The sequence below is a fragment of the Gastrolobium bilobum genome, unplaced genomic scaffold (genome assembly GCF_033153095.1).
Source record: "Gastrolobium bilobum isolate Gb01-03AN ecotype WA unplaced genomic scaffold, APGP_CSIRO_Gbil_v1 utg66978, whole genome shotgun sequence".
NCBI classification, from domain to species: domain Eukaryota; kingdom Viridiplantae; phylum Streptophyta; class Magnoliopsida; order Fabales; family Fabaceae; genus Gastrolobium; species Gastrolobium bilobum.
In genome coordinates, this window is record NW_026899044.1 from 3,122 (window position 1) to 20,714 (window position 17,593).

At 35.8% G+C, this 17,593-nt stretch overlaps 1 protein-coding gene and 1 long non-coding RNA gene across 2 annotated transcripts; one reads left to right on the top strand and one right to left on the bottom strand.

Annotated features, from left to right (window-relative positions):
• The first annotated feature begins 5,878 nt into the window (after positions 1-5,878).
• LOC133286488 (uncharacterized) lies at positions 5,879-8,644 on the top strand. Its single transcript, XM_061483907.1, has 6 exons — positions 5,879-6,095; positions 6,271-6,370; positions 6,681-6,766; positions 6,904-6,965; positions 7,284-7,369; positions 8,245-8,644. Exons 2-6 carry the CDS (start codon positions 6,290-6,292, stop codon positions 8,335-8,337), a joined length of 408 nt encoding a protein of 135 aa, XP_061339891.1. The 5' UTR covers positions 5,879-6,095; positions 6,271-6,289; the 3' UTR covers positions 8,338-8,644.
• Positions 8,645-14,691: 6,047 nt separating this feature from the next.
• LOC133286490 (uncharacterized) lies at positions 14,692-17,057 on the bottom strand. Its single transcript, XR_009748128.1, has 3 exons — positions 16,788-17,057; positions 16,334-16,395; positions 14,692-14,934 (listed from the first exon to the last, which is right to left on the bottom strand). It is a non-coding gene; the product is annotated as an uncharacterized LOC133286490 (long non-coding RNA).
• Between the last annotated feature and the right edge of the window lie 536 nt (positions 17,058-17,593).

Here is a 17,593-nt window from a genome sequence, read left to right on the forward strand (position 1 = left end):
TTTAGTTTCTCCTTACCAAGCTAGCTTCGTGCCAAATCGTCAGCTTCAGGATAATATTATAGTAGCAAAGGAGCTGGTTCATTCTATGGGGAGAGTAAAAGGAAAGAAAGGTACAATGGCAATCAAACTGGACCTTGAAAAAGCTTATGATAAACTCAGTTGGAGTTTTATCTATAAAGTGCTTATTGAAGTTCAGTTTCCTGATTGGATGATTGATGTTATAATGGCTTCTATAACTTCTAATCGTTCGAGGGTCTTGATAAATGGTGTGGCTTCGGATTGCATAGTTCCTCAGAGAGGAATTCGTCAAGGGGATCCAATATCTCCTTATATTTTTGTGTTGTGTGTTGAGAAGCTTTCCCACTTGATCGCTGAAAAAGTGACTATGGGTTCGTGGAAGCCTATTAGAGTCTGCAGAAGAGGGCCGAGTGTATCCCACCTTTTATTTGCAGATGATATCATTCTCTTTGCGGAAGCAGATATGGAGCAAGCTAAGGTGATTATAGATTGTATTAATCTCTTTTGTGAGATGTCGGGGCAAAGTGTTAGTGCAAATAAATCTTTGATTTATTTTTCCCCGAATACTGATACTCAAGTTGCTACGAGGATTGTCAACAGAATGGGCTTTAAGCGCACTTCTAGTATTGGCAGATATTTAGGCTCTATTGTTAAACAAGGGAGATATATTAAAGCAGACTATGGAGCTATCAAGGATAGGATACGTTCAAAACTGGATGGTTGGAAAAGCCATTGCCTTTCTTTTGCTGGTCGAGTTACTTTGGTGAAATCGGTCATTGCTGCAATCCCTTCTTTCCATATGCAGAATGGTCTTTTACCAGTAACGTTTTGTGATGAAATTAAGCAGATACAAAGGGCTTTCATTTGGGGAGATCAGGATAGCAGAAGGCGGGCTCATTTAGTAGCTTGGGATCAAATGTATAAACCCAAAGATAGAGATGGTTTGGGAATAATTAACCTTCGACTCCAAAATGAAGCTTATATTCATAAACTGGCGTGGAAGGTGTTAACTAAGAAAGATGATTTATGGGTTAAGATTTTAGTAGCCAAGTATGGTAGAGGTCAAGACTTAAGGAGAGGTATAAAGGAAAAATCATATGACTCTAAACTTTGGCGTGATCTTGCTAAATGTTGGAGTAATTTCCTTGCTGGTCTTAGATGGGAAATAGCAGATGGTTCTGAAGTAAAGCTTTGGACTGATAACTGGTTGGGATGGGAGGAAAATTTGCAGCAGTTGTCGAGCAATCAGGTGCCGTGGGAGGAGAGTCAGAAATCAATTGCAGATTACATGGTGGATGATGGTTTCCGTCTTGAAGTTGTTCATCAATTTCTGGAGTCAGATTTGGCTGATGCAGTAACAAATCATCTCAGGCTTATTCCAAGGAATGGGGAGGATAGATTAGTTTGGATCAATAATCATCACTCAACTTCTTTGGTTAAGGTCGCTTACTGTAATCTTATGAACTTCCCAGCAGATGTTCACACTAGCTTATGGAAAAAAGTTTGGTCGTGGAATGGACCAGAACGAGTGAAAGTGTTTATGTGGATGACTTTGCTTGCTAAACTTTCAGTGCGCAGCAGAACCAGTAAGTGGAACGGAGGTTCAAATGTCTGTCCCAGTTGTCCAAATCATGAGGAAACTATTATTCATGTTCTTCGTGATTGTAGACATGCTAGGAAAATTTGGCAATCTTGGTTTACAGGTTCGATACCCAATTCCTTTATGAATTCGAATTTGCAGGATTGGTTGACTTTAAATATCGATAACATGTGGTCCTCCAATAAAGTGAAGGACTGGAGGGATATTTTCTTTACTACTTGTTGGTTTTTGTGGAAGTGGAGAAATTTGGAGATCCATGAAGATCATTTCTGTCATGATGAGCAATCACAGGCTTCAATTTGGATGTTTGTCCAACAGATTCTGCAAGCCCGAATTTATCAGCGTCGTGGTGATTCTAACGATAGCGTTTGGATAGCCCCCAAGCAAGGGTGGGTTAAGTTGAATTGTGATGGAGCTTCTTCTAGTGGCATGAAAAAAGCTAGTTGTGGTGGTATATTAAGAGATCACAATGGATCCTTTTTGGGAAGCTTCTATTGTAATTTAGGTTCCTGCAATCCTCTTGATGCAGAATTATGGGGATTACTGAAAGGTTTGGAACTGCTTTGGGGAACAGGATTAAAAAAAATAGAGCTAGAATGTGATTCTAGCCAAGCCATCCAGATGTTAAAGGAGCAGCATGAAGATCCTAGGGACTCTCAAGTCACTAGCAGATTGAGATTATTGTTAAAAGCAGATTGGACTATTCATCTTGTTCATACCAAGAGAGAAAACAACAAATGTGCTCATTGGTTAGCTAAAGCTGGGCAGACTAATAATCTCCATTTCAAGATTTTTAAAGACCCTCCTCCTCAGTTGATGGAACTTATAGTTGCTGATGCTAGAAATATGTCTAGCTTGTTAGTTTCTGATTTGTAATTTCTTTCTGTTTCTGGGGCTTAGCCCCTCTTTATTTACAAAATAAAATAAAATGACATAACTTATATCATTTAAAGGAACAAACATCAAACCCTATATATATGGGATTTACATTTCTGCAGCTGCTGTATGTGCAGCAATCAAATAATTACCATATATATATATATATATATATATATATATATATATATATATATATTTGAAAGCATTAAATGCGGGGAATCATAACCATACAAAGCATTGAATGTGGGGAATCATAACCATACACCTGTCGTTGTTGTACGTAAAGAGGCTGCAGAAATTACTTTACCTATATATATATATATATATATATATGAGGTAGGATCCTTTGACACCAGTGTCAAATTTCAAAATTGACACCTCATTAGAGAGCCGTTAGATAAAAAAAGATCAACGACTCTAATTTGTAAGCATGTGACATCATTGATCTTTTTTGATCTAACAGCTCTCAGATGAAGTGTCAATTTAAAATTTGACACTGGTGTCAAAGGATCCTAACTCATATATATATATATTGAGAAAGATTATATCGACAAATTTTTTTTTATAAACTTAATAATTATATTATGTCTTAATTACCGGTATGATTTCACTCAAAAATATCTTATCGATAAAATATTAGTTTATAAAAATTTATAAATAAAAAGCTAGGAAGCACCGACACTTCTAAAACTTCGACGTGTCGTGTCCGACACTTCCTGATAGGGGTGATAAACGAGCCAGTAGCCTTTTAGGTGCCTTTGGCTCGGCTCGTGAAGGCCTGAGCTTACATGCCTAATATTGGTTGTTGGAACCAGGCTTGGACTTGTATAAAAACCGTATAGTAAAAAGGCCTCATACTCCAATTCAAAAGCTCGGCCTTGGAGCCTCTCAGGCTGGCCTAGTATATTAATTTTAATTTAATTTATATTTTTTATAATATTTGTAATAGCCCTCTCTCTGCTCTCAATCTATTTCACCACTATTTTATTAGTTAAACAGACTTTTTGAATGATTTTGTTCTATATTATGCTGTTTGGATACACATTGAATTTATGAATGTTTATGGAATTACTGGTGTTGTTGATTGTATATTATGTTTGGATAAATTTTTGTTGTCTTATTTTTTGCTAACAGGCTAAATCAGGCTTTTATTTTTTGTAAATAAGGCAGGCCACAGGCCGATAATTATATTCGTAACAGGTAACAGGCTTGGTAAGGCTGACACATTTAAACACAGGCTTAGCCTTTTAAGACCAAAGCTCGGCTCGGCTCGGCTCGTTAACACCCCTACTTCCTGACACTCTCCGACACTCCGACACTTCCCGACACTTCAACGCGCGTTGTAGAAACTCAAAAAAAGGTTCAAAGGTTGCGTTGCATTGCATTTTTAGTTCTAACTATTAGATTCATTGGATTACTATTACTATTTTATTGAATTTAATATAAATATTTGTGATATCTTATGTATCTTTACAAAATTAATAAGTATTATAATTTTAGCATTATTTTTTTATTAAATTATTAATTATTAAATATAATATATGCAACATAAATTAAAAATATTATTCAATATCAAAACATGTCTAACGTATCGAAATCTAACATTTTTTAAAATTAACGTATTGGAGTGTCGTGTCGTGTCGTATCGTGTCCTGTGTCAGTATCGGTGCTATATAGATAAAAAGTTTGTAAATATAATTTCACATATACATGTGCCTGCGAATTAAGCCACAACCATTCAATATTACTGACAATTATATAGTACGTGCAACACCCACCTCCCATTTCCATTTAAAACTCCCCAAGATCGAAAAATTTCATAATGGTATCTGTGGTTTGAGAGAAAATTAAATGAAGGGAAATAGTGAAATAGTGATGGCAAAAACGTTTGTTGCTGCCTTGTGAGGATTGTGAAAGGACTAAAAGGTTGGGCAAGCTGAATTGAGAACATATCTTCATTACTCACGTCACCACGTGCACCCCACCCTCAATTGATCGTTGGTGGAAGAGAGAGACATCTACATCAACAACACCTTTAACTTTTATCCCAAATTAATTGAGGTCGGTGGTAGATGAACCCAAATGAAAGATACAAAAAGGTTAAAAAAAGAAACATAAAAGTAAAAATAAAAAGAAATAAATAGAATAGTAATAATATATATATATATATAAATAAAAGTAAAAATGAAAGGGAAAAGAAGAAGAGGAGGAAATGAAGGGGAAAATGACTAAAAAGGGACCATCTGGAACATAGGAATAACAACGGGTCTAACCCTCCACCATGCTTATAGCTTTTCTCCATTCCGTTCTAAGACATACCGTCCGCCAATCTATATCCCACTCCATTAAATCTTGTTTTACTACCTTCCCCCAAGTAAGTTTCAGTCTACCTCTACCTCTTATTGTGTTGAGCTCTTGGTAACAAACTTCTGTTCTTACGGGAGCATCCAGGGGCCTTCTCATTACGTGCCCAAACCACCTCAATCTATGTTCTCTCATCTTCTCAGCCACCGGCAGTACCAATGTTGTTAAAATCGAGATCTTAAGTAAAATCGGAAGGGAATTAAAAAATCGTAAAACGTAAAATCGTAATGTAAAAAAATCATAAAAAATCGTAAAAACGTAAAAGCGTTTGGAGTATTACTAAAATCGTTTTGATGAAAAAAATTGTAAAAACATAAAATCCTAGTGATAAATCGAGATTTTAACAACAATGGGTAGTATTCCTACCTTTCGTCGAATATCTTCATTTCTTATCTCTTATATATGCATTAAATTACATAGAACTACATCAATCTCACATAATTTATATAATTCTTTTTAATAAATAAATTTATCTCTTATAGATGCATTAACTTACATAGAACTACATCAATCTCACATATTTTTATCTGTACCAGAAATAAATTTATCTTCTATAATATTATAAATACTAAACAAACAAAAAAATTACACCTACAATTTGTTTTCTCTCATAATCTCTTATAATTAATTTTATGGTTATTGGATCAAATCAATATCTATAAAATAATAATAATTAAATTAACAGTAATAAAATGACATTAAACATGAATCATTAATTTAATTTTGATCCAACATCGTGATGACAGAAGATTATAGTGAAAAAAAGTCATAAACATAACTTAAAAAAAATAAAGTTTCAGTATTTATTCTTTTAAATTACATAGAATTATGTTATTCTAAATGAAAGGAAAACATGAGTAATGAAAATTATGGGAGAAAAAAATAAGTGATTTTATTTTTAAATTTTTAAATTTAAATAAAATTATAAAATATATTTTTTTCTAAGTACAAATATTTTTTCAAAAAATAAATATGATATATCCTAAAGAAGAGAAATGAAACGGCAAGTACAGTTGGTATATAAAAACTTTACATCGTGTCTTCTTCCTCGATTACTGTTAGGTTTTGCAGAGAGTTCAATTCTCCAGTAGTCATACGTTGTAAATCCAATCAAGCATACTTTTGAAAAGGATTGTTTCACTGTATTCAACTATACAACACAAAATCGCAATTGCTGCACATTTTTCTTTGGCAACTCGCGAAATCGAAGGATATTGACAGTATTGGGCGACAGGTATGATTTCTTATTCCTTGATCGCCTCCAACTGTCATTAGAGGGTATGATTTCCATTTTTGTTCCATTTGAGTTTAGATCTCTTCGTCATTTTTCAATTTTCTTTGTGATTTCGATTGTTATAATGCTTATAATGATAATACCTCAATATCTTCCCTTGTCTTTTGTGTTGCAGTTCTGGCAAGGTCATTATAATGGCGACCACAGCTTGTTTCATTATTGTTAGCAGAAATGATATTCCTATATATGAAGCTGAAGTTGGAGTAGCTGCTAAAGTATTATTCTTAACTTTCTTTAATTTTTGTTCATTTTTGTATAGTTCAGGCTTTTATTGATTTATGGTTAGATATTGGTTTTGGATTGGCCACTCATGCATCAATTAAGTTATGTGGTTTTAGAGACTAATTAGTGTCTGAAAAATATTACGGGGAATTCAATTTATATTATAATTTGTTCACCTGATTAATGTGAATGCTTATTTGAATCTCTTGCATCACCTTGTTTTGTGTGGCTTTTTTTAACAAGGGATTGTTTTTTCTTCATTAAATTCATGTTGTTCTGCAATCTCATGTTATTCTGTGACAGAGGGAGGATGCTGCTCAGCTGCATCAATTTATCCTGCATGCTGCTCTCGATATTGTTCAGGACCTTGCGTGGACTACTAGTGCTATGTGAGTTAAATTTTTGGTTGATACATGATCCAATTTCAAATATGAAACTTTGGCCTTATGATCATCTTTTTGTGCTTCTTGTTCTATTTGTTATGTTCTTTTTCTCTGTATCTTAAGCCTTAACGTTATCAATGCAGGTACCTGAAATCAGTAGACAGGTTTAATGAACTGATGGTGTCGGTGTATGTCACAGCTGGTCATATCCTTTATATTTGAGAATTATTTTATAATTGAGATAAAAAATTATATTGCTCTTTCTTGTTTTGTTCGTATTTTTTTTTTGGTTCAATCTTCTCTTGTTCAAATAATGAAAGTATATTCCTACCCAACTTTAAGGACCATTCAATTCAATTTCCTTCTTTAATTATATGATTATGCCATTGTCCCAGCTCTTAACTCCCTTTCCCTGGCAGGGGAACAAAATGAAAGAGCCAAGAGCAGAGTACTCTTAAATCTTACATGCACATATCCCTTTATATGTTTTGGTTTTTGTGATATTTTCCTTGACTTATCATACATACCCGATTCATGTTGCTCCATGACTCTCGTAATGATGATGGCATTAAGAGCTTCTTCCAAGAGGTGCATGAGCTTTACATAAAGGTAATATTCTTTTTCTTGCACTCTATAACATGTTTCATATGTAGCCTCTCCTTACTGTATTTGTTAATTTTATACATAGCCTTTTCGTATTCTACAATAGAATACTTCTCTTGAAATGGGATTATAAATAAGTTCATGTCTAGCAGTTCTTAAAGCATGCTTGGCTGCCTATACAGTATCAATAGGTGTTGGAATGTTTTTCTGGTTTGTTCGATGTTGAATTAGGCATTGCTCCCCCCCCCCCCCCCAAACAACACACACACACACAACACATCCCCACCCTTAATTAGCATTTCAATATTTCGTATGATGCCCAATTGCCTAGTACATACCTGGAACGTTATTTTGAACTAGAATAACAAAGTAGGAAAATTGTTAGTAGAGGTTTGCTGAATTTCATGCTGACTGTTTTGTAATGTTGAATTAGCCATATTCTACATTTTCAACCTAATTAGCATTTTAATATTTCATTATAATAGGCATGCATAATTGTCTCGTACATACCCGGTATATTATTTATTTTGAACTAGAATGAATGACAAAAACTGTATTTTAAATTTGTAATAGAAGTTTGTCGAATTCCACTAACTGTTTTGGAGTACACAGTTCTTCCTTGTGAATATGCAGAATGCAAAACAAGTTCCCAATGATTACTGTTCAGTAGTTGGGTTTTCAGCTATTTTTTTGTTGTTGTGTTAGGATATGATTGGCAACCCTCCTATCAGTTAAAGTTGAAATTGCTAATTGTCCTCTTGATTTAGTTGCTAAATATGCAGATACTTATGTTAAACGGTTTGTAAACGTACTCGATTTTATGGATTATGAAAAATTAAACCGGTAAGAGACAAGTAACTTGTTTGTTTGGGAAATTGCAGACTCTTCTTAATCCTCTGTACTTGCCTGGCTCCCGGATCACATCATCACATTTTGACACAAAAGTTCGGGCACTTGCACGAAAGTATTTGTAGAAACCACTAGCCAGCTCCCGATGTCACGTGGTTAACAAGTTTCTAGTTCATATAGCACCGAGGTTGGACTCCTACCTTGTTCATTCTTGATTAGCTTGTGAAAGCTCTTTTTTTTTTCTTCTTTTTTTCCCCTCATGGTTTGGAGGCAAGGGTAGGTTTGCTGTTGTCTATGATGTTGTGTACATGTCATTCGCATAACCGTGTTTGCTAATGAAGGTGATATGTTGACAAAAACTCTTCCGTTGCCAGTGACTACAATTTGTGATACATATTAATTTTGTATTTAACTATCAACTATTTGATTTTAAGTGGTAAAGAATGAATTTTTATTCATTTGTGCTTCAAAATTATTAGAGTTAACTTTTAAATTGATTCTGTTATTGCATTAGTTCTCTGAAGATTTTTTCACTAAACTTATGAAAGATTTTAAACATCACTACATTTAGAAGAGAAGACAGCATTATTTCCATGAAATATTTTTTGCCAATGACAGCCTTCTTACCAATGCTAATCGCATGCAACGTCCATGAGTGGTACTGATACTTCTGAAAGATGTAACATGACTAGAGAAAGACAGCACCAACGTTATAAGGGATTGCATTTAGGTGAGGCTAATTTTGGATGCAGGTGGTGGATCATAATGTCTGGAACAATTTCTTTTTCATTTCCTTGAAGGATTGGATCTCTCTCAACCTTATAAAGTTCATTGGAATCGTTAGAACTTCCAATTGTCATCTATATTTCGGGGTGATGTGTTGGACCCTTTGGCAGGAATGCAATAGCTATATCTTTTCAAGCAAAACATCATTTGATCACGAGATTGTTTGAAGGGTAGATCGCTATGTTTTGCATGTGGGAGAAGCGAGCAATGTTCTTAATTTGGGAGTCTTCATCATGGGATTAAAATAGCTGCCATCCCTCTAGTGCACCAGGGTTGTCAGCAGCACCATAAGCCTTTAGTCATGACAATAAGGGAATCGATTTAGAGAGAGTGGGTTATTAGAATCTCCCATACTTATTAGAGGCAAACTTTGCCGCAGACTAGATGTAATAGTAAGGGAAAGGGGAGAGATAGAGAGTGAAGAGGGATAACAGTAGGGAGAGATGAAAGGAAGAAAAAAGTGAATATGGAAAATAGTCCCCTCCTTTCATTTAGCAATGTAATGTTTATATGAGCTACGGTTAATAACGTAATGGAAATCAATCAACAAAGTAATTCCGGAAATAAATCAACATAATGGAAATCAATCAACGGATCAATTTTGGAAGTAAATCTTGCAATTTGATATTTGAATTCTGGGCTTCTTCTCTTCAGTTACTGCTTCACAAAATCAGCCAATTCTTTGGTGGTTTGGTCTTCCTCTTGGGCTGAGGTGCAACATGTTCATCAAGGCGAGTTCGGCTCCCTGTGGTTTGGCACACAACATTGCCCCTCCGTTCTAGAAGATTCTCATCCTCGAGAATTGAGCCAAGTGTGGTTGTTTTGTTATATATATATATATATATATATATATATATATATATATATATATATATGAGGTAGGATCCTTTGACACCGGTGTCAAATTTGAAATTTGACACATCATTTGATAGCATTAGATCAAAAAAGATCAACGACTTTGATTTGTAAGCATGTGACACCATTGATCTTTTTTGATCGAATGGTTATCAGATGAGGTGTCAAATTTTAAATTTGACACTGGTGTCAAATGATCCTACCTCTCTCTCTCTCTCTATATATATAATCATTAATGTAACCCCATCTATTAGTATAAATTTTTGGGTTGAAATAATTCTTTACATGGTATTAGAGCTTCGGTTCGATCTTCACCGCCTCCCATTTAATTAATAAATAATTAAGTCTTATGGAATTCTTGTGCGTTATCCATCCTTCAAGCCCAGTGGGCTCTCGTGCCCAAGAAATGAAGCACTGTTTCTGTTTCTAAACTAAAAAATTTAAGTTACTTTGATTGGGTAAAATCTTATCTATCTACGCACCTCCATTCATTACCAAACTTTACCCAATGGACTAGAATATTTTTCTAGTCACGTTCCTATTTTTACTTTCACATTTTAGATAACTTTATTTACCCGTATTTTTACCCCTTAACTGTCATTTCAACTCATTTTTCACCAAAGGTGACTTTATTTCTTTTTCTTTATAATTATTCTTCAATATCAAATCCATAATAAATGTGATGGTCATTATATTCATCCCACTTTTTAAGAATTTTGCCCCCAAAATCACACATAACATAACATATACCTGACGTCAAACTCAGGATAACGCAGGAGAATATCATTCTCTCGCTCTCAAGTAGCGTCCTCAGAAGTCAAACTTTCCCATTATAGCTTAACCATAAGAATAACCATGTTCATCAATACTTTCTCATCGCGAACCGGAACTTTCAGTGGTCCCACAACAAACTTCAAATCTTACTTTACCTCATTATCGTCCTGCTCTAATGCACAAGCCCTCAACTTGTCCTCCAAAGTCTGAATGATCCTATTTGTCTGACCATCAATCTGGGGATGATAAGTCGTACTCAGTCTTAGTTGCGTACCAAATGCTTGCTACAATACTCCCCAAAATCGAGAAGTGAACTTAGGGTCCCGATCACTAATGATGCTTTTTTGAACACCATGAAGTTTCACAATCTCTTTCACCTATAATCGAGCCAACTGCTAAATAGAGAAACTCATCTTGACTGGAATGAAATGTGCAGACTTAGTCAATCTGTCTACCACAACTCATATAAAATCAAAACTAGCCTGAGTTCTCGGCAATGCTACTACAAAATCCAGAGAAATACTAACCCACTTCCATTCCGGAATATTCAAGGGCTGCAGTAATCCATAGGGCTTCTCATTCTCAAACTTATATTCGTCATTTTATTTCTCTGAGCTCATTTAAATTCACTTTTATTCCCTAAGGAACAGTATTAACAATTCACAGTTGGGTTTCTGCACCGTTTTTTAATGAAATGTACTGTGAATTACTAATTGTGCACTGTTTGCATGCAAAATCCTAAAGCTTCTAAACTTATCATTTTTGGTCTAAACATGACTTGTTTAGCATATAATGGACTTACTTATTACATTCATCTTCTTACTAAAAATATAATTCCACTGAAACATCAATGTATCAGTCTTTCTACTGATAATATAATTCATAATTTATTGTACATCAGTCATTGCACTGATAATACAATTTACAATTTTATTGTACATCTGTCCTTACACTAATAATACAATTTACAAATTCTACTGACCAGAGAAACTGCGCTTTATGAATTACACAAGGAATCTCCTTGATACATACCAAATGCAAAACATAACATCATAACTAATACTTTGGTTAATTATTCAAGGACTCTCCCCAAGAATAGCTAATTGACATGTCTCACATGCCTAGTGTGACTCCCAGAGTCAAAGCCATAGGCAGTCAACACAAACTGTAGTATGAAAATAACTCCCAGAGTCAAAGCCATAGGCAGTCAACATACCAAGATCACTGGTCAGGATTCTCATAACATACATCATCATAACATCAAAAATCATATAATATTTATATGAATGTGAATGAATGCACATATACAACATATCAAACACTTATTCATAAACTGAGCAATATCTTTCTTCATACCAGACCACCAGAAATTTGGTTTCATGGCCTGATACATCTTGGTAGCAATAGGATGGATAATGTACTTACCCGTATGGGCCTCAGTTAACACCTCATCCACTATCTGACATTTCAGAACAATGATCCGATCTTTATAAAACGTAAGACCGAACTTATCAGTGGATACAAAATCATGTTCTTTAATAGACTGAATCTCTTTATCCAGTAGCTGAGCCTCTTTAAGTCGCTCAACTAATGAGTTCTGGACTACCGTATTAGTCAACAAATACGGGCTATCCTCTGTAATCATAGGGATGTTGAGATCCCTAAACTTCTCAATTAAATCATATTCAGAAATCATCAAATTAGCCATACAGACCGCCTTCTTTCTTAAGGCATCGGCTACCCCATTGTCTTTACCTGGGGTGATATTACAATTCAAAATCATAATATTTCAGAAATTTAACCCATCGGCTTTGCCTCACATTTAACTCTTTCTGATCAAACAAACACTTTAAACTTTTGTGGTCATTGTAGACAACAAAATCGGCACCGTATAGAAAGTGTCGCCAGATTCTCCATGCGAACACTACGCCCGCCCACTCAAGATCATGTGTTGGATAATTCTCTTCATGCAGCTTTAACTGCCGAGAAACATAATCAACCATGTGACGTTGCTGCATCAATACACAGCCTAATCCAAACTTAGAAACATCACAGTATATTTCAAATTTACCTGCAGGATCAGGCAAAATTAATACCGGAGTGTTACTTAACTTCTTCTTTTTTAATTCCTGACAACTCACTTCACATTCTTGAGTCCACACAAATAGGTTCCCTTTATGGGTTAACCATGTCAAAGGTAGTACCATCCGTGAGAATCCCTCAATAAAACGCTTGTAATACCCAGCCAAACCAAGAAAACTTCTGATTTCTGTAATATTTTTCTAGGACACTCCCAATCTAAGACTGCTTCAATCTTACTCGGGTCCACTGCCACTCCTTCAGATGCAATGACATGGCCCATAAATTGTATCTCAGAAAGCCAGAAATCACACTTTAACGGTTTAGCATACAACTGATGCTCTTTTAGAATCTGCAGAATAACTCTCAAATGCTCACAATGATCTTTTTTGCTCTTTGGATATATTAGTATGTCATCAATAAAGACAACCACAAACTGATTCAGATAAGCTTTAAAGATCTGATTCATATAACTTATGAAAACGGCCTTTGCATTTATAAGCCTAAAAGGAATAACCAGATACTTATAGTATCCATATCGGAACCTGAAATCTGTCTTTGGAACATCATCCAGCTTTATCCGGATCTGATGATACCCAGACCGAAGATCAATTTTAGAAAATACAGTCGCACCACGCAACTGATACAACAAATCATCTATACACGACAAAGGATACTTATTCTTGACAGTAACCTTGTTCAACAGCCGGTAATCTGTACACAATCTTAGACTCGTCCTTCTTCTTAACAAAGATCACCGGGACTCTCCACGGAGACACACTCGGTCTAATAAAATTCTTACTGGACAAGTTTTCACTCTGCTTCTTTAATTCAAATAATTCCAGAGGTGACATTCGGTATAAAGCTAGAGACATAGGCCTTACTCCCGTCAACTATTCAATTGAAAAATCAATTTTCCTCTCTGGCAAAAAATTCGAAATTTCATCTAGAAAGACATCCATAAAATCAAAGACAATAGGGATATCAGAAATTGGCTCCGTATTGACGCCAACCAGACCTCCCAACAGAATAAACTATGAATCTCCTTCCTTCAAGGCATTTGCAACCCGAAAGACAGACATATCCGGAGACTCTCTCCCTTCATCGTTAGAGGAAATAGAAATGGTCTTGCTGCAACAATTAATCCTTACACAGTACTTCTTGCTGCAACAATCAATCCTTACACAGTACTTAGACAACCAATACATTCCCAAAATCACATTCACAGAGGCAAAATGCAAGACAATAAAGTCAGCAAAATACTCCCTGTCATCATACTTAAACTTCACATCCTTCCATTTGAATGATTCCTCACTAACATTCCCAACAGTCGTAATAATACGCATAGGGAATCTTATCCTTATCACAGTCAAATTGAATGTTTCATTATTAATCCCAAACTCTTGCTGTCTAGTTGCAGCCCAAGTCTTCAGTAGTGCAGCCAAAATTGCTACAACAGGATCCGGTGATGGATCATCATTATTAAATGTCCTACGAGTCCTCCTTGGAGAAACCATATCTCTGCATATATTACACTAAGGAATGAGTTAGCTACGCTCACACTTAGTGATCACACATGCATTATACAGCACTCCAAGAAAACACTCAAGAACTTCGAACTTCAAACATCCTACGCTATATATCATGCAAACTCCCTAGAGCAACTGCTCTGATACCATAGATGTAACATCCCCAACCTCGAGCCGGTTCAATTAACATACATATGATACTTAACAGAAACAACGGAAGACTTAAACTTACGAAAATACGAGCTAACTTTTTCTTTTTCCCTTTTAATTCTCCTTAGGCGTAGACGAAAATCGGACAGAGTAACCTCTGTAAATCAGACAACTGGGGATCTTCCAATCCCACTCTCAAGAGTTCCTGATAGACAGTTTAAAGAATATATATATCCAGAAGTACCAGTCATGCAAATATACTCAGATACCCATCCATGGGCGCATGCAGAACTTGGCTCCGTGCCACTAATCTAATAGCATGCAATCCAATACATAACATAACTGAATACTACATAGTCATATCAACATGCCTGAATACACAAATGTACATGCATCGAATATGAACACTATACAACAATACATCTTTTCCAAAAATACGTCTAAAATAAATAGTAGCCTCCAGCCACCCAGAACACCACATCCTCATACTAGTACCTCTAGCCACGGTTAGTGTCCTTGTCCCATGAGGCTCTTCAATTAACTGTGTTCCTGAAATCATATCTCCAAATGGGGTTAGAGACAAATATCTAGTAAACTTCAGGTTTATGGAAAACTCTCCATACCCTGGGCTCACTTCCTGCATGACAGTCAGATACATAATATACAAAACATCATATAAGCAATTATCATAACTGAACAAAGCATATATACATATCTTATCAAAGACATACAGAGTCATTCCCAAGGGATGACGCCAAGCGGAAATCAACGCACGTAACAAATATCATTTACAACATCATCACAATACTTACATCAGAACAAAACATGTTATATCAGAGACGTACGCAATTGTTCCCAAGGGATGACCCCAAGCGGAAATCAACGTATGTAACAAATATCATTTACAAAATCATCATACATATCACATAAAACATGTCATATAATCAAATATCATAACTAAACAAAACATATACACATATCTTATCAGAGACGTACGCAGTTATTCTCAAGGGATGACCCCAAGCGAAAATCAACGTACGTGTTCCCCAAGAGAGTACCCCAAGCGGAAACAACAACTTATCAGATATGTACACTGTCAATCCCTAGGGATGACCCCAACCAAAACATATCTTCATTGAGCAAAACATATATAAAAATCTTATCAGAGGCGTACGCAGTCATTCCCAAGGGAGGACCCCAAGCGAAAATCAACGCACGTGTTCCCAAGGGAGGACCCCAAGCGGAACCAGAACATATCAGAGGCGTACGCAGTCATTCCCAAGGGAGGATCCCAAGCGAAAATCAACGCACGTGTTCCCAAGGGAGGACCCCAAGCGGAACCAGAACATATCAGAGGCGTACGTAGTCATTCCCAAGGGAGGACCCCAAGCGGAAATCAACGCACGTGTTCCCAAAGGAGGACCCCAACCGGAACCAGAACATATTAGAGGCGTACACAGTCGTTCCCAAGGGAGGACCCCAAGCGGAAATCAACGCACGTGTTCCCAAGGGAGGACTCCCAAGCGGAACTAGAACATATTAGAGGCGTGCACCGTCAATCTCAGAGGAACCCAAGAAGACATCAGTGTACCATACAAGTCAATCCCAGCCAAAGATCAATACAGAAATCATATCAGAACAAGTCATATAACAAATGTGTACATAGTCAATCCCAGGGGAGGACCCCAAGTGGGAATCAGTGTACGTGTTCTCAAGGGTGGACCCAAAGCGGAACTCAACAAAACATATCATATTAACACATATCAAAGTAAACCCATAAAAAAAAACATATCATATTATCGTATAGCTCTATATGAATGCATCTATATCATATATCTCATACATATCATACAACCTGACCACAGTCCGTACACTATGGCGGAACACAAAGTAGGAGTGAACCCCATAAACATAGAGCTTATCTCTCAAAGCTGTATATATGGCCTACCTAACAACCGAGTTACCAAGCCTCCTCTGATGTAGGATCCTCAACAAGACTCTTAGGCGCACCTAGAATAGGGAATCCATACAAATATCAATAAAATGGTTCAAAGCCAAGTAGTTAACCAGACACACCATTTATTGATTTCATCTTTTACTTATCAAATATTTCTTAACTATTCATACATACGGTACTGTTAATCTCTACAGTACTATTCATGTGTATGGCACTATTCACGTATACGGTACTATTCATATATGTCACTATTCAAAAATACGATATCTCAAATTTTCCAAATACATTTTCACCATTAAAATTTTTATCTGAACACTTTTCTCAACATGAATCAAGCCTCAATCAAGCTCTAACATGATCAATCAAGCCAAACTTTAAAAATGAAAACCTAAATCAATCTTTCTCAAAACTCAAAGGAAACTAGGATTTCTTAACATAGACTTACCTAGAATCACCCAATTAGTGGATTTTCAACCTCAAATGAGATCAAAACACCTCCTTGGACCTTCAATCAACAAAGGGGCGCCACTTTTCCTTCTATTTTTCTCTCAATACAAGGCTTTTTGATAGATTATGGATTAGGGGTTGTGTTTGTCTCCCAATTCTAAGCAACTTTGCTTTTTACCTCACTTGATTTCATCAAGAAATGAGGAAGTTACAAATTCAAGCTTCCTTCCAATAGCCGCGGGTTCGTCACACAGAGAAGGAAGAAAAGGAAACGCACGCGGAGAGAAGAAATGAAGCACTGATTGTGTTTCTAAACTAAAAAATTTAAGTTACTTTGATCGGGTAAAATCTTATCTAATCTACGCACCTTCATTCATTACCAAACTTTACCCAATGGACTAGAATATTTTTCTAGTCACGTTCTTATTTTTACTTTCACATTTTGGATAACTTTATTTACCCGTATTTTTACCCCTTAACTGTCATTTTAACTCATTTTTCACCAAAGGTGACTTTATTTTTTTTTTCTTTATAATTATCCTTCAATATCAAATCCATAATAAATGTGAGGGTCATTATATTAATTCATTGCAGGGGAAGAAAATTTCTCGTATAACATGATAGCTATATTTCCCTTGTTTTAAACTACATAATGTGCAGTTGTTGATTAATTTATGAGTAAATATCTTTTGGTCCTATGCAAATTTTACGATATCCGCTTTAGTCCCTAGCAAATAAAAAGGTTATTCGTGGTCCCTAAGAAATTTAAAGTGGACCCATTTTAGTCCTTTTTGAGGAACTAAT

What these genes read in the sequence shown, in the direction of transcription:
- LOC133286488 (XM_061483907.1), top strand. Translation starts at nt 6,290, where the DNA reads ATGGCGACCACAGCTTGTTTCATTATTGTTAGCAGAAATGATATTCCT. An exon ending in AAGTTGGAGTAGCTGCTAAA is followed by an intron (nt 6,371 to 6,680) that starts GTATTATTCTTA and finishes ATTCTGTGACAG; the next exon opens with AGGGAGGATGCTGCTCAGCT. An exon ending in TGCATGAGCTTTACATAAAG is followed by an intron (nt 7,370 to 8,244) that starts GTAATATTCTTT and finishes GGGAAATTGCAG; the next exon opens with ACTCTTCTTAATCCTCTGTA.